The sequence below is a fragment of the Macrobrachium rosenbergii genome, chromosome 19 (genome assembly GCF_040412425.1).
Source record: "Macrobrachium rosenbergii isolate ZJJX-2024 chromosome 19, ASM4041242v1, whole genome shotgun sequence".
Taxonomy (NCBI): Eukaryota; Metazoa; Arthropoda; class Malacostraca; order Decapoda; family Palaemonidae; genus Macrobrachium; species Macrobrachium rosenbergii.
Window position 1 is genome coordinate 19331657 of NC_089759.1, and position 17500 is coordinate 19349156.

General features: G+C 35.5%; 1 protein-coding gene across 5 annotated transcripts in view; it reads right to left on the bottom strand.

Annotated features, from left to right (window-relative positions):
• The window catches only part of LOC136848685 (cell adhesion molecule Dscam2-like), a 279471-nt gene that overhangs the window by 150792 nt on the left and 111179 nt on the right, over positions 1-17500 (bottom strand). For all 5 annotated transcript variants that reach the window (XM_067121161.1, XM_067121159.1, XM_067121160.1 and 2 more), the window contains exon 4: positions 2079-2237. In XM_067121161.1, the coding sequence (XP_066977262.1) occupies positions 2079-2237 (159 nt within the window). The remainder of the gene's footprint in view (positions 1-2078; positions 2238-17500) is intronic.

A 17500-nucleotide genomic window follows, 5' to 3' on the forward strand; every position in this document is an offset into this window, starting at 1 on the left:
TCCAGGGAGGGAAATAAATAGATCCGCGAACCTTAAGATTTGGTGTTATGGTGGGTTTACGCCCGAGGTCGTTTTGTTAGGTACTAATATACATTCACGGGTTTTACTAAGAATTTTGTTGAAGAGGTTGTTTTTTGCATTTGCTATTCTACGGTTTTTCAGTTTTTATTTTTTAATTATCCTGTATTTTTTTCTTTCTTTCGTTAGTTTGCCATTTAATTTCAATTTTTTAGAGACACATCACCCCATATTCTCCACGTACATTTTTTTGCATTACCCAAAACAGTAGAAAAAATGAGAACATGACCACAATATCCTTTGTCTTACACACTTACTCCACTCACACTTCTCTGTTTTCCTATAAAAATAAGCATGCGTTCAATCACAAATAATTAACAGACTCTTGTTTAATAAATTTCAGAACCACTGGGAAGGGGACGCCATTTCTAAGAAGACCCCTCTCCCCTATAAGCCTACCCAAAAAAATAAAAGCTTGAAATTCATGATCACTAGTTTCTTAACTTAGGTTCTCAAGCGCCATGAAGTTGAGAGTACACTTATTAAGAAAACGTGCCCACTTATACACTCAAACATTCCGAATTTGAGAACACTTGGTAATAAATGTAGAAGAAAGAGATCTAATTGAGTTTTCAAAAGCCACTGACTAGAGGACACCAAATAGTATATGGTAAAAATATAGCAACTTACTCTTCATATCAAATAGTAAGTGAGTGAAGTAAATATATCAACTTGAACTTCAGAACACAAGAGTTTGTAGGAAAGATTAGAAAAGAGCTGTGCCCTGAAACTCATGATTTTTTTTCCTACTTTCAGTTCTTACGAATTCTGAACTGATGACTTTCATAAACAGTTTTTTTTATATATATAATAAGTACTTCAAAATTGGACCATACCATACAATTGTTATATTGATAAGGAATGGTTGCAAGAATTCAGTTGCTAGAAAAATATATCAGAATTTACCATTCATAAAATACCATAATACATAAGTGAGTTCTCCGTTATTGAGTTTCATTTTCGTTCAAACTTAGTTACGTAAACATCTGTAATACAGTAAAGATCTGAGCTAGTTATTTAGTTATTTATTGCAGAAAAGATTACAACACGTAATTTCAAATGAATGATTAAGATTATTTAGAAATTCCTTCACCATCCTTAGGCTTGGTATCTATCTACGGTCATAGTTGATGCTACACACACACATACATACATGCTCTGTACATACATACATATACACACACACACACACACACACACATATATATATATATATATGTGTGTGTGTGTGTGTGTGTGTATGTATTTATGTATAGAAGCATTTATGTCTGTGTGTGTGTGTGTTGCAGCAACTAAGAACATATATATATATATATATATATATATATATATATATATATATATATATATATGTGTAATTCTAATAGCCACAATACCCTCTTAACTTCTCAGAATTCTTCGCGCTTTTTCGAGAAGTTAAGAGGGCATTGTAACTATTAGAATTACATATGTGTCTGGTAAAAGTGACCAGTAGTTTCTACATATATATATATATATATATATATATATATATATATATGTATGTATATATATATATATATATATATATATATATATATATATATATATATATATATATATATGCATGCATATATGTATATACACACACACACACACACACACACACACACACACACACACACATATATATATATATATATATATATATATATATATATATATATATATATATATATTACAGAATGGTCGAAAATAGCTCAGCAGAAAACTTCAAAACTTACCAAAATCAGCATTCAAACAACTTATTTACATCTAACTTTTGGCCAACTTGAGACGTCCTGACCTATATGTAAAAGACTGACAAAAACTTTAACATCCAACGGGTTCATTTTACTGTATGGAGTGTTAAGCCTCCTATGACGCAGGTGGGGTTTTGAAACTTTCGTTCCCTAACATTAAGAAAAATAATAAAAAAAAAGGAATAGCTCGTGACACATAATAAAATATATATCGTAGTACAATCTCGTTCATTAACTCACCTGGCTGCTGAGACGGAGTGATGGACCTCCCGTCCACCGTCCAAGACGTGACCGAGACGTGTCTGGAAACCGTGGGCGGGACATCGCACGTGAAAACAGTAGGGCCGCCCACAACGCCGGCGGCGTCACTCACGCCCACTTCGAACCTCTGCATGACAACTGGGTTGGGGAGAGGGTGGGGGAGGGGGAAGAAGGAGAAAGCATATTTAAGAGACCATTAGTAAATCTAATTGCCCTGCATGTTTTGCATCTGACCCGTATTGCGAATCATGGACACTTTCCACATACGAAATTAGTGGGACAGATTAAGAACGCAGAGCGGAATTGCATCTTAATTTTACATTCATTGCTTAAAATTTCTTGGTAACGTTTCTCTTCGTTGTTTGGAAACGTTCTTCGGAGCAATTAAGCTTACATAGGTGGGACAAAGAGAAGAAGGAAATAGGGTTGTTATTTCGTCTGCGGACAATTATCATTTGCTTTTTCATGATGAAAGGATTGCGTCACGTGTTTTTGAAGGCGGATGGCTGAAATTTTTGAGGAAGACTGGAGTGTTGCTCGTAACTGAGAGATTTATTGGATGTTAATGTATACTCGTGTATTTACACACACACACACTCACACACATACAGTATATATATATATATATACGAGTGTGAGAGTGCGTTCACACCTAAAATTAAGTGTTACTTTCAATAATCAATAATTTGACTGATGGAAGACCGATCAGCGATCTTCGAATGTAATCTTTAATAATTGATATAAATCCATTACAGTGTTAACACATGCAGTATCTCTGTGACCTTTTATTACATGGAATATATATTTCGGATTTGCATAATATTACTAATTATTGAAACGCAATGGCAAAAGCTTAATGTTGTGCCTCTCTGTCTCGCTGTTTAGCTTTAAACTTGTGCTAATTCATAACTAAAGAGATATGCATTACACTATAATAGTGGGATCTTCATAAAAAACCTACTATATAATACACATACACACACATAATATATATATATATATATATATATATATATATATATATATATATATATATATATATATATATATATATATATATAAATGTTTTTAAATATGTGTATATATAATATATATATGCACACATATTTATATAATGTCGATATATATATATATATATATATATATATATATATATATATATATATATATATATATATATATATATATATATATATGTGTGTATATATATATATATAGATATATATATACACACATATAATATATACCTGAATTACTATACGGCCATCTTGCTATCTGTCTAGCATTAACTACATTGCCAACAGTAATAAATATAGCAATACTGATAAATAAATGGCAGTGGTAATAGTACTAACAGTACATAATTATTGCTTGAGCAGCAACAACATCAGCAACAACAGTACGAGCAGTAGTAGAAATAGTATCAGGAACAGTATTAGTAGCACTAATAGTAGACTGAACAGTACAAGCGACAAAGGACAAAAGTACACAAAAACGACACCAACCAGGATCAAAACAAGAGCATCGACTCCATCCATTGCAATCCCCACCCCCTCCCCCCTTTCTGAACAGATCATTAGCGGGAAATAATTGGCTGGCTCCGTGTGATTTTCCGTCCTAATGATCAATTTATTCCTAATGAATGTGTCAAAGAGATATACCGGGCTCCGATGACTTTGATTCAAGTGCCGGCGAAGAGGTGGAGGTCCTTTCCCGAAAGGGAGATATATATATGGGGAGGGGGGGTGGTTCCGCTACGAATGGATTTAGCTAATTGTTGTTCGTTTACGTTATGAATGGATAATAGGAGACTGGTGAACGATCGGATGATGTGACTGTTAGCATAAGCGCAGCACGTTACAGAAGTGAATGATTGGCTGGTGTGACTGTTAGCATGCGGGCAGCACGTTACAGAAGCGAGCGATTGGATGATGTGACTGTTTGCATAAGCGCAGCACGTTACAGAAGTGAAAGATTGGATGAGGTGAATGTTAGCATAAGGGAAGCACGTTACAGAAGTGATTGATTGGATGAGGTGAATGTTAACCTAAGGGAAGCACGTTACAGAAGTGAACGATTGGATGATGTGACTGTTAGCGTAAGCGCAGCACGTTACAGAAGTGAATGATTGGATGATGTGAATGTTAGCATAAGGGAAGCACGTTACAGAAGTGAATGATTGGATGATGTGACTGTTAGCATAAGGGAAGCACGTTACAGAAGTGATTGATTGGATGATATGAATGTTAGCATAAGGGAAGCACGTTACAGAAGTGAATGATTGGATGATGTGACTGTTAGCACGAGGGCAGCACGTTACAGAAATGAACGATTGGTTGATGTGAAGATTAGCGTAATGCCGGTATGTTACATATTAAGTGAATGATCGGTTGGTGTGATTTTTAGTGTAAGGCCGGTACGTTACTGAAGTGAACGGTTGGCTAATGTGGATATTATCGTAAGGGCGGTACACGGCAGAAAACGATTGGCTGGTATGAAGATTAGCATAAGGGTGGTATGTCACATGAAATGATTGGCTGGTATGAAGATTAGCATAAGGGCGATACGTTGCAGAAGTAAATGATTGGCTGATGTGAAGATTCGCGTAAGGGCAGTACATTACAGATGTGAACGACTGGCTGATGTGAAGATTAGCGTAACGTTGCAGAAAATGATCGGATGATGTGGATATCAACGTTAGGGCAGTATGTTACAGGGGTGAACGATTGGCTGATGTGAAGACTAGCATAAGGGCAGTACGCTGCAGAAAACGATTGGATGATATGGATATTAACATTAGGGCGGTGCGTTACAGGAGTGAACGATTGGCTGATATGAAGAATGGCGTGAGGGCGGTACATTGCAGAAAACACTAGGAGGAATCAACATTAAAATGTGAGATTCCCGTAAACAAAAGTAGCTGTAGAAAAACTCGTCTTATACCTGATCAAAGACTGAATGCTCAGTTCTAACAGAGAACCAACTCAGGTCAGGATGCAGTAATTAATTTTGAAATGTTAAGTGTATTAAGAGATGTCAATCAAATAGTAATAAATAAATTGGTTGTGGAAGTGAATGAGCATAAAGCGGCAGAAATAGCCTTGGCAAAGGAAACAAACCGCTAACACCGCAGCGAATTCTGAAGGTTAAATGTTTATATGCATGGCAGCGGCGAGTGAAACTTAATAGACAAGAACGAACTGAGAATTTATGCTAGAAATCGGAAGGCGCGGAATGCCATGAAAACAGAAAGATTAATTTATCGCTTTGATGAGAAACAAAATCTAGTTCAAAATCTTTTCTAGCACCCTGCCCTTCTCCACACTGGTTGTAACCCTCTTCAGGTATTCAATAATATTTAACGGAACGTTTTTAAAGCTAGGCAACGAAACATTTTCGCTTTGAATTGTTGGGTCATCGATTCTATTCATTAAAATTTTTTTTTTTTTAAATACAAGGTCATGAGCCGAACTGCTCCAACGTACCCTGAAGGTCAACCTTCGCCCTTCCCAACCAGACCGAAAACAAAGCCAGTCAGACCGACTGACCCAATCCGCTCCCAAAGCGATGACAGCATTAGCGCGGAATATTAAATATGAAATATTAAATAAATCGTGAAATGAATTAGTCAAAGTAATGACTGCAGACTAACAATACCGTTCTAATTAACATTAAAAACTTTTTTTTTTAATATATATATATATACTGAGTACGACTCTAATGAACGGTAATTAGCGAGGGTATGACATTTTTTTTTTATTCATCAGACTGAATAATGTTATTTCAGATATTTGAAATTCGCACTCGCAATGCGGCGATATAGTGTCGCTGCTTAAATGGAACGGGATTCTCTAATTTGGAAATTACGTTCGGTTCGAATAAGGGCGAAAGTGGATTGAAAGCTGATAGGCAAAAAAAAAAAAAATAAATAAAAGATGATAATTATGAAGTTAAATAGAATGAAAATGGATTCAACAGATAATTAAAAAAAAACGAAAGAGATAAGAATTATGTCGGGTCGAAATGGAATTTAAATTGTAGTAAAGTCTGACGTTGAAATTGAAAGAAAAAATGAGAGAGAGAGAGAGAGAGAGACAAGGGGCGGGGGAGGTAATAAAAAACGAAAGAGACAATAGTTACGTCAGGATAAAGGAAAGGAAAATAGTAGGAATGTACGAGGACGAAATTAAAAGAAAAAAATGGGAGAGAGACAGAGACAGAGAGAGAAAGAGACAGACAGACAGACAGAGAGAGGTAATTAAAAAAAACGAAAGAGAGAAGAATTACTTGGGTTAAAACAGAATTAAAGTAGTGAGAAAGCATGACGATCAAATGAAAAATGAGAGAGAGAGAGAGAGAGAGAGAGAGAGAGAGAGAGAGAGAGAGAGAGAGAGGTAATAAAAAACGAAAGAGATAAGAATTACGTCGGGTTAAAACAGAATTAGAATAGTGAGAAAGCATGACGATCAATTAAAAAAAATGAGAGAGAGAGAGAGAGAGAGAGAGAGAGAGAGAGAGAGAGAGAGAGAGAGAGAGAGAGGTAATAAAAACGAAAGAGATAAGAATTACGTCGGACTAAAACAGAATTAAAATAGTAGGAAAGCATGACGATCAATTAAAAAAAATGAGAGAGAGAGAGAGAGAGAGAGAGAGAGAGAGAGAGAGAGAGAGAGAGAGAGAGAGAATTAAAAATAAAAATGAAAGAGATAAGAATTACGTCGGGTTAAGACAAAATTAAAATGGTGAGAAAATATCACGATCAAATTAAAACAATGAGAGAGAGAGAGAGAGAGAGAGAGAGAGAGAGAGAGAGAGAGAGAGAGAGAGAGAGAGAGGTAATAAAAAACGCAAGAGATACAAATTAAGCCGGGTTAAAACAAAATAAAAATAATACGAAAGTATGACGATCAAATAAAAAAAGAGAGAGAGAGAGAGAGAGAGAGAGAGAGAGAGAGAGAGAGAGAGAGGAGAGAGAGAGAGAGAGAGGTAATAAAAAACGAAAGAGATAAGAATTAAGTCGGATTAAAACAGAATGAAAATAATAAGAAAGCATGACGATCAAATGAAAAATGAGAGAGAGAGAGAGAGAGAGAGAGAGAGAGAGAGAGAGAGAGAAAGAGAGAGAGAGAGAGGGAGAGGGAGAAAGTAGCCTGCAACGCGCTACTTCATTAGAATTTAGGGGTTCTGTGTTTATTCCGATCCCAGTGGTGTTGAATATGAAATATCACGAAAATTGTTGACTCTACTTATGATCTAGTTACATGTTTCAGACGCGGTTAAAACATGGTGCCGGGTGCAAATGTTTCTGGAGGTGTTTTTCACTGGGAGTTTTCGAAGCTTTCGTTTTGTTGCTGTAAATGTTTTTTGATGTCTTGTGTTCGGGATGGTGAGGGAGAATATGGGCAATGACTATACAGTTTAATGGAAACAAGTACAAAATGCGCCGAAGTTTCTTCAGCGCATTCGAGTTTTCTGTACAGCCGCTACGGCGTATAATCAAGGCCACCGAAAATAGATCTATCTTTCGGTGGTCTCGGTATCATGCTGTATGAGCCGCGGCCCATGAAACTTTAACCACGGCCCGGTGGTGGCCTATCCTATATCGTTGCCAGAAGCACGATTATGGCTAACTTCAACCTTAAATAATATAAAAACTACTGAGGCTAGAGGGCTGCAATTTGGTATGTTTGATGATTGGAGGGTGGATGATCAACATACCAATTTACAGCCCTCTAGCCTCAGCAGTTTTTAAGATCTGATGGGGGACAGAATAAGTGCGGAAGGACAGACAAAGCCGGCACAATAGTTTTTCGTTTACAGAAAACTAAAACGTGATTATTGTTATCAGGCTTTTCATTATTGTTATAAAAGTAGAAGTGGTAGTAACATGGGTAGTAATGTAGTAGTCCCGAGTCTAATTTTAAGTTCCATCCATGAATAATAATTATAATGTTGGGGAAACAAATCCACAGTTATATATAGGTACAAATATATTTAAAAATAAATCTATACGGAAGAGAGCTTCCTGTATAGATATATCTTTAAATATTTTTAAATATATTTGTACCCATACATAACTTTGGATTTGTTTCTCCATTTCAAGACTCATGATATCGTGAGTATTTTTTAATCAGGATATTTCAAATAAAATAAAAATAATTCAACTAATGGAATTTTTACTCTCCCTTTAACCTCCACCTATGATGCGGAGAATCTATCGGGTTACTGGTCTGTCTGATAAAATAACTACATAACTAATGAACGGAATTTGATGCAATTTGGTGTTAACATCCTCTGGCTCCGTAAGGGGGTAGTGCCATTAGTGCACCTCACGTGGAGCACCGTAGGCATTACTTAAGGCTCTTTGCAGCGTCCCTTCGGCTCCCGGCAGCAACCCCTTTCATTCCTTTTACTGTATCTCCGTTCATATTCTCTTCCTTCCATCTTACTTTCCACCCTCTCCTAACAACTGATTCATAGTGCAACTGTAAAGTTTTTCTCTTGTTACACCTTTCAGGCCTTTTTACTGTCAATTTCCGTTTCAGCGCTGAATGACCTTACAGGTCCCAGTGCTTGTCCTTTGGCCTAAATTCTATGTTCCATTCCATTCCAACATTCTCTGGATGTCTAACTCCGGATTATCAACTTAGTAGAATAAAATAGAATACAGAATTTAGGCCAAAGGCCAAGCGCTGGGACCTATAAGGTCATTCAGCGCTGAAATGGAAATTGACAGTAAAAGGTTTGAAAGGCGTAACAGGAGGAAAACCTCAAAGCAGTTGCACCACGAAATGATTGTTAGGTGAGTATCGGTGAAGCTTTTACCATCTGCCGCGCTGGAAACCATCTCGTCGATCATAAAGCTTAATTCTAGGTGCGTTCCCTTTCCTAGCAGAGATATTGTTTGTAATGAGCGTTCTTGTGCGGGTTATTCGAATATAAGGTAAATTTACACCCACTGTTACCCATCCCACTTTACAATCGCTGATGGTGATGGTAAGGAGAAGCTGCAGTTTCCATAACTGAAGTATTCGAAAGCTGAGAACAATTAAAGGCACTTTCATTGGGGGAATTTTGTCATCGATATTATCAGCTTTAAGGGGTAGAGAAAGAGAGAGAGAAAGAGAGAGAGAGAAAGCGTATCATTACTATTCGTGCTTACTGTAATACCCCACGAGAACAACCAATAACCAATGCATAAGCAAACAGAGAAAATGAGATGAATAGATAAACACAACAAACATGCAAAAGGACACGGAGGAAAAAATACTGCCTTCCCTCATTTCCTTTGACATGGCTCTTTCAAATTCAGCGTAGCCGAAGAATTAGTTTCCCAGGCCTGCGGCGACCTAGAGAGAGAGAGAGAGAGAGAGAGAGAGAGAGAGAGAGAGAGAGAGAGAACGAACTAGCGTTTTCTGCCAGAACAAAAGAATTAAAAGTCAGGCTTAAAACAACGAGCAACCACGTGAGGGTTTGGGCTGGGTGGAATGAGGCGGGTGGTGGTGGTGGTTGGGGAGGGTGGGGGGAGAGAACCGAGTAGGGCCATGTTACGGGACAGGGACGGGGGTGGGGGTAGGGGCATAGAGGTCATAGAACTCTGCAGGATAGACGCCCAGAATTCAGGCAACTTAATTATATTCGGCCGCAATGCCGATAGAATTAAATACAGTTTATGTTACACAGGCTAGAATACAAAACTGCCTGTTTTCCCTCAGACTGTAATTTTATGCTTTTACGGCGCCTAGCCGTTCTCTCACGGCTCCCCTTTGTTTGATGACGAATTCAGTTCATTCGTCTGATAACCTGTATTTCTTTACGAGTGAACAAATTCATCTCTCCGTCTGTTGATCCGGTTGCTTCATCGTCACGAGAACATACTATAACTTTAAATTTTCTTTTCTTTACACCTTCCGTCTCTCTTCTCGTGTAGTTCCATCGAATTTATCTTTAATAATAATAATAACAACAACAACAACAACAACAATAATAATAATAATAATAATAATAATAATAATAATAATAATAATAATAATAATAATAATAATAATAAGATTATTATTATTTAAGACAATAAGATTATTACTAGGTTCGTGGATTCTTCACCTTCTCAAGGATAGAAAGCTAAGATGGGCGAGGCAAATCTGTTTAGGGAATTTCAAATTTCCACCGGCGAGACAGACTTGAACAAAAGATGTGAATTGAAAGCTTATTTTCTTTGAGCTTACCGTATGCACAATGAGCTTTTTCATTTTCTTGGTGATAAACCAAGAGAAAAAACTAAGAAAAGGTCAAACCTTGCTCGACCAAAAAAAAAAAAAAAAAAAATTATTTAAATAAAAAAAATTGTCATTGGGATTCCATGACAAGGAAAACCCTCTGTAACGGAAAATGTTTGATTCGAAAACCAGAGAGAAAAACAGATTTACATGTTTTCGTACCATATATATATATTTTTTTAAACCTTATCTTCTTTTCCAGCCGAGGTTGACACCGTGGATAGAATTCTAAAGTGCCTTTACCCATAGGAAAAAAAAAAAAACAGAATGTGGGTGTAAAAAAAAAAACTAGACTTGAAGTTTGGAGAATAGGAAAATAGACACACGAGTGAATTCATTAGACCGAGAAATACTTGGAATTCTTGAACTCCGGTGCGAGGAAGGGATTTTCCTCGAAGCCTAAAATTGTGCTTTGGTGCCCTCTTGTTCAAACGCGCGCGCGCGCGCACGCACAAAGGCGCACACACACGCATCCCAAGGGAAAGAGATTGAATCCTATACCCAAAGTATGAACTCACACACACATACACAACGTAAACATTTAAAAAATGTATACGTATATCATTCACAACCGGCATCAGTATTCTTTCCAATTTGATTAATTCAATTTAGAATAGCCTCTTACAACTCTAGAACACCCCTCCCACCCCTCCACAAAAGTGGCAAAACGCACTTCCCATCCATTCATAAACAGTTATTAATTTGTTTATTCACGGCTGCCGTAACGAGGGGGAACTCTGAATGAGTGGGATTTACACAGTCTTCACGCGAGAGCCTAATTCCCAACCCAATTATAGTGCCATATCACCTCCATTTTGAACGAGACAGGAATTTTTTTTCTCGTTCATCGCGCATTTTGAAAAAAAAAAATGAGCGTGTGCAAAATACAGAAGTCACCATTGCACTAAAAAAAAAAAATCACTGGGCCAATCAACTGCCGCGGAAAATATGCATTTCACCCCAATTAACTCTTGTGCTGGGGCACTATAATACGGCTGATTTTCAGAATAATAGTTGCGTCATTATTAGAAATAAAAAAATAAATAAAAAATAAAAATTTCGGTTGTGCCCTATGGTGTGGCGGGGAGGGAGGGGGAGGGAAGTGTCGCGTGAAGCTGTAATCAACTCAAAATGTTCGCATACTGTTATGATTTTATTGTTTATATATATATATATATATATATATATATATATATATATATATATATATATATATATATATAATTTATGTATACATATAAATATAATATATATATATATATATATATATATATATATATATATATATATATATATATATATATATATATATATATATATATATATGTATATATATACATATATATAGTTTATGTATACATATAAATATTTTATATATATATATATATATATATATATATATATATATATATATATATATATATATATATATATATATATATATATTTCTGACTCTACAGGACCGAACCCCGGCCATTCGAGTGAGAGTCCAGGGTATTAGCAATTCGGACCCAAAGGTCATAAAAGAAGCTGAAACCTAAGTACTACCTACATGAGGTTTTCCCGGGCCAGGCGCCTAGCGCCCAACATACCAGCGAATTTTACACAACTTCCCGACCCATCAGCGCTCGAATTGCTAACATTTCTGTGAAACACGTTTCCATGTGTTCATTTCCATCATATCTCACGGTGAAAGGGGTAAGTCGAATGAAATGTTCGCAATTCGAGCGCTGGTGGGTTGGAATTTGGGCAAAATTCGCTGGTATGCCGAGTGCTAGGTGCCTGCCCGGGAAAAGCGGTAAGTAGTACTCAGGATCCAACTTCTTTTATGACCTTTGCGTCCGAATTGCTAATGTCCTGGGCTCTCACCGAAGGACAGGGGGTTCGGTCCCGTGGTGAGTCAGGAATTTATTTCTGTGAAACGTGTGAAACACGTTTCCATGAGTTCATTTCCACCATATATATAAATATATATATATATATATATATATATATATATATATATATATATATATATATATATATAGTGGAAAAGAACACATGGAAACAAGAGGTTCGGTCCCAAGTGGTGAGTCAGAAATTTATTTTTGTGAAACACGTTCCTAGTGTTCACTTCACTATATATATATATATATATATATATATATATATATATATATATATATATATATATATATATATATATATATATATATATACAGTATATATATCATGAGAGAATCAGTAAATTGTAACTATTCGCTTTTTCATTATTTTGTTGTCATTTGTCTTCTCTTCAAGCAGATCAGTTAATAGCATTTCATCATTTCAATCTTGATTATTATGACTTCACTGTTAAATTTTTTTTTTCCTACTATTTGAGCATCTCTTTATATTTCGATTAACATATTATACAAAAAATAACATAAATTTTGCAGACAATTAATTATAATAGAAAAATTATTCTTTTACAGTGCAAAAATAAACTGGATGGAACAATTCTGTAAGAATGCGCTAAGAAAGCATTGCAATAATATAAAAACCTGTACTAAGTAAAAGGACAAGCATAAATTTCTCATGTAGGTAATTTATATGAAATATACGTATTTTCCATATCCCAGGTCTTTCAACGTGTCGGGCTGCATGACGCTTAAAACATTCCATTTTCATAGGACATGAAGTTGGAAGCCTCAAGCCCTGCTCACTTCCAGGTTGCAAGCAAGATGAGTTTTCAAGCAAGATGAGTTTCCCGTAAGGCATTTCGAGGTGGTCTGTTATGAAGGTGTTTCAAATTCGTGTACAGACAGACGTATATACAGACACCTATATATATATATATATATATATATATATATATATATATATATATATATATATATATATATATATACATATACTCAAACACACACACACACATATATGTATATATATATATATATATATATATATATATATATATATATATATATATATATATATATATGTCCATGACTGTGAAAATTATTGCATCCATATATTCATTTTTGGCAATAATGTATTCATGGGTGTAATGTTCACGGACCTAATTTTGTTTTCAAAATAAGCACAAGCTTTTCATTTACGGAGATTTCCGCTCTGCTGACTGTATATAAAACCAAGATTTCTAATTATCTTTAATTAATATCATCAGGGCACAATGTATTTCATTAACACTAATATCCCAGTTTCATCAGCATTTGCAGCTGAAATTCCTCTATTTTCGTTTAGGAACAGGAGGTAATTATGTTTTTGAAGCGCGTTCATACCATCGAGTTATGAACTCGTTATGAAGAGCATACCTGGAAACGCTTCTCCATATCATTATTCTTCATATTCATCGGTGAGCTGCTAATTTAAAAAAAAAATCTAAATTAAAGAATAATTGGAAGATTTTATTTTTTTCATAGGCAACCATGCTTGCGTAGGAGGAGGGGTAGTGTATGGGGGAGGAGGGGGTCGCAGGAAATATTCACGAGCAATACAGAAAAAACGATAAAATGTCTTTATGTCGATCATAATTATTCTCTGGAATTCTCTTTCACTTTCCGTTTTCCCAGATGCCTATAATCTTTTATTTTCCATGAGGTCAGTCAGTCTGTCTCTTCCTAGTGTGCTACAACCCATTTATTTTTTCTTTTTCGGTATTCAATTTTCCATCATTTAGCCTGTGCTAATTGAGGCAATAGGCTTCCTTTGCATAAATGTATTTTTCCTTTTTTTGGGGAGAGGGCATTCAAAGGTGACAACAAGGTCACTTTAGTTATTGTAACAAGTCTCGGCTTTTTTTTTTTTTCTCGGGGCCTTGAGTTTTTCACTCCGCCTAAATGACTTTTTTTTTCATTATTTCACATTTTGCTTTTGTTTTGCGATTTGTTTGTCTCTTTAACTATAAACTTTCGGTTGCTATCGTACGACGAATGAAAATTGATAATAGTTTTCCTTATATTCTGCAGAGTATTTTAAACTGTCTGAGTTAAAGCTCACCTGGATTTTCTTTTCATTTATCCATTTCCTCTACCACCGATGAGATGCTGATATATGAAAGTTCCACAAATTAAAACAATCTTGGAGACAGTTCTCCATGCATTCATTGTTCATTGCTGAATATTTGTCTTTAAAACACACTTTGCAGATTTCCCTTTAGGGAACGTTTTCATACAATTCGGCATTCGGGTTCCGCTTTATTAAAATACCTAAATATAAAATTTTCTTCACATTAACACCTGCAGTGTCTACAGTCATCAGTTTTTCTTGTAAAGAAAAACAAGGTTTTCTCTGCTGTCTTTTTTCTTATATACAATGTTTATTTTTAACCAAAGTTCTCACGATGCTTCACTATACAAAGGAAACTATGGTAACTGTCTTTGTGACTTCGCGTGCTAACTTATAATTACCAGAAGCTTTCGCATGTCCATTCAACCGGAAGTATCTGAGGGCAGCTTTGCATGATAACGCAAATGAGACCAATCCACGTTCGTTTTTCGTTCCTCTCTTTAGCCAAGAATAGGAAAACATTATATAAAAAAAAATTAATAACGACAGTAAAACCCCAACAATGAAAATAAGACAGATTCGGCCATTAAGAATACGAGCTGGCGAAATTAGTCCCACTCACGAAACGCCAGAGGGAAAAAAAACTTGTGGTGTCTCGGAATGTACAACAAACAGTGTTGGGAAATCGTGCTATTATCATAATTCTGTAATAATTCAGTTCAATGCATACAAATTCATATTTATGAGAAGTACCTCTTATTTACTTCAACGTGATTTGTGGTGGTCTGAATGTTTAGAGAGAATGGGAGAGGAGGTTTCCCTTCCCACTAAACCTCTTCTTCCATTCTCTCTAAATATTCAGACCACCACGAATCACGTTGAAGTAAGTGGTATTTCTTATGAATATGAATTTGTATGCATTAAACTGAATTATTACAGAATTATGATGACATCAGGATTTCCCAAGACACCACAAGTATTATATATATTTATATATATATATATATATATATATATATATATATATATATATATATATATATATATATATATATGTGTGTGTGTGTGAGTGTGTGTGTGTGTGTGTGTGTGTGTGTGTGTTCATCTCCATATATATATATATATATATATATATATATATATATATATATATATATATATATATATATATATATATATATATATATATATATATATATGGACAGATCCTGTCAAGCAAGTGTAACTAAAGCTATATGATATACCTTAAGTTTAATGCAAACAGAAAGCAGAAACTATAAATTTATGTTTTAGTACAGCATAGAATATAGTAGCATCGAGATTACACGATAATGAACCCGTGTACCAAAAAGTCAGTAGAACCCATCATCGAAACGAACAACCCTCTCTGAAACTTTAAAAGAAGAATCCTTCCGGCCTCCCGGCAACTCCTTAACCCCCCATATTGCCACAAAGGCCGTAAACTATACACCTCACTTTCCGTTGCTCTCAGCAACTCCAGTCTCCAACAAAGGAGGTGGACATTCGGCTCTCTAGCTGCGCAGAGAAGTGCTTCCCTCACCTTTCCACTTTTTAGAAGATTTGACTTTCGAGTGAAAAGGAAGTTTTTTGGGGTCTTTTTTTTTCTCTTTTGGATAAGAACTTATGAGTAATTTCAATCCATTTTCTCACCTATTTATCTAAATATTTAGTTTTTCTTACAGTGACGGAAAAATGTCATGAAAAATAAGTTTTATCGTCTTGGGGCTAAGTCTATTCTTGTCGTAGGTAGAGGACAATAAATTCAAGTTAATTTTTTCAGGTTCTGCCTCTCTTCTATGAACAAATCCTGCATAAAAAGGTGAAGGCCGTAGCGCGCGCAAGAGCGCTTCGTTTGCTTGTATATTTTGCGAAGAAGGGAAACCTCTGTGCGGTAAGTTTCTTGACTTATCTGTTTGTCTGTCCTGGCTTACGTTAATATGCTTCTTCCATTTACCAACCCCTCTCCTACCCTCCTACCACCCCTTCACACCTTCCTCCTCCCTCCCCTCCTCCCCCTCTCTCTTCCCTATGGGAGAGAGAAACTTCTTGGCAGAGATTCAAAAACTCTCCAAAAGTATCTTTCCTGATCCACATCAATTTCTTTCTTTATCTTTGGCATTTATTCTTTTCTCTCTCTCTCTCTCTCTCTCTCTCTCTCTCTCTCTCTCTCTCTCTCTCTCTCTCTCTCTCTCCCTCTTGCAGCTTCCCAGTTCCGGCCTTCGCTAAATCGTTAAGTCCTGAATGAGAGTGTCTCTGCACAAAAAAAAAAAAAAAGCATAGCTCGACTCGACGTGGTAATACAGAAAAAGTGCTTTAATTAATGTACAAACATCCGCATACATATCTTACTAATATTCATGTACAGATCTTGCGAATATCCGTGGACGGAACGTAAAGACATTTATATTCTGATAATATATTATCATAAAGACTGCGTTCAGGTACAGATCGCACAAGCCTGAATTTGCAGGTAATAAGATAAATAATAAACAGTTCTAGTAACAACTCCAAAATTAAACAATTCCAAAATTCCAGTATAGATCATAAGAACATTCATGTGCGGATTCCACAAACATTCAAATATTTACTTACCGAGTAAGATAAATGTGTCGACAATATAAAAATTCAAGCAAAGATTATACAAACATTCACATATGGATGATTATACAAAAACTGATAAGATGATCTTACCAACATTCAACGACCACAAATTCATATGATGATCTTAGGGACATTCAAACACCTGTCAGTCATGTTTAAACATTCACGTATGGTTCATTCACATGTAAAATTCATGCTTGGATGACTCATTTACAGATACCAGTATTCATTCTTGGGTTTTACAAACATTCACGAACCGGTCATGCAAATATTCACATACCTGTTGTATAAACATTCACATCTTACAAACATTCAAAATAGATCATACAAATTTAAGTAAGTAGTATATAAACATGCACATATGAATCGTACATGTATTCATGAACGGTTCATTGAAATGGTCACGTACGCAGTGAAAATTTTACCGTATGAATTAATGAAATACAAACATTTACAATGGTCATACTAACACTCACATACGAATTATCTAAATAGTTAAGTTCTATACAGACA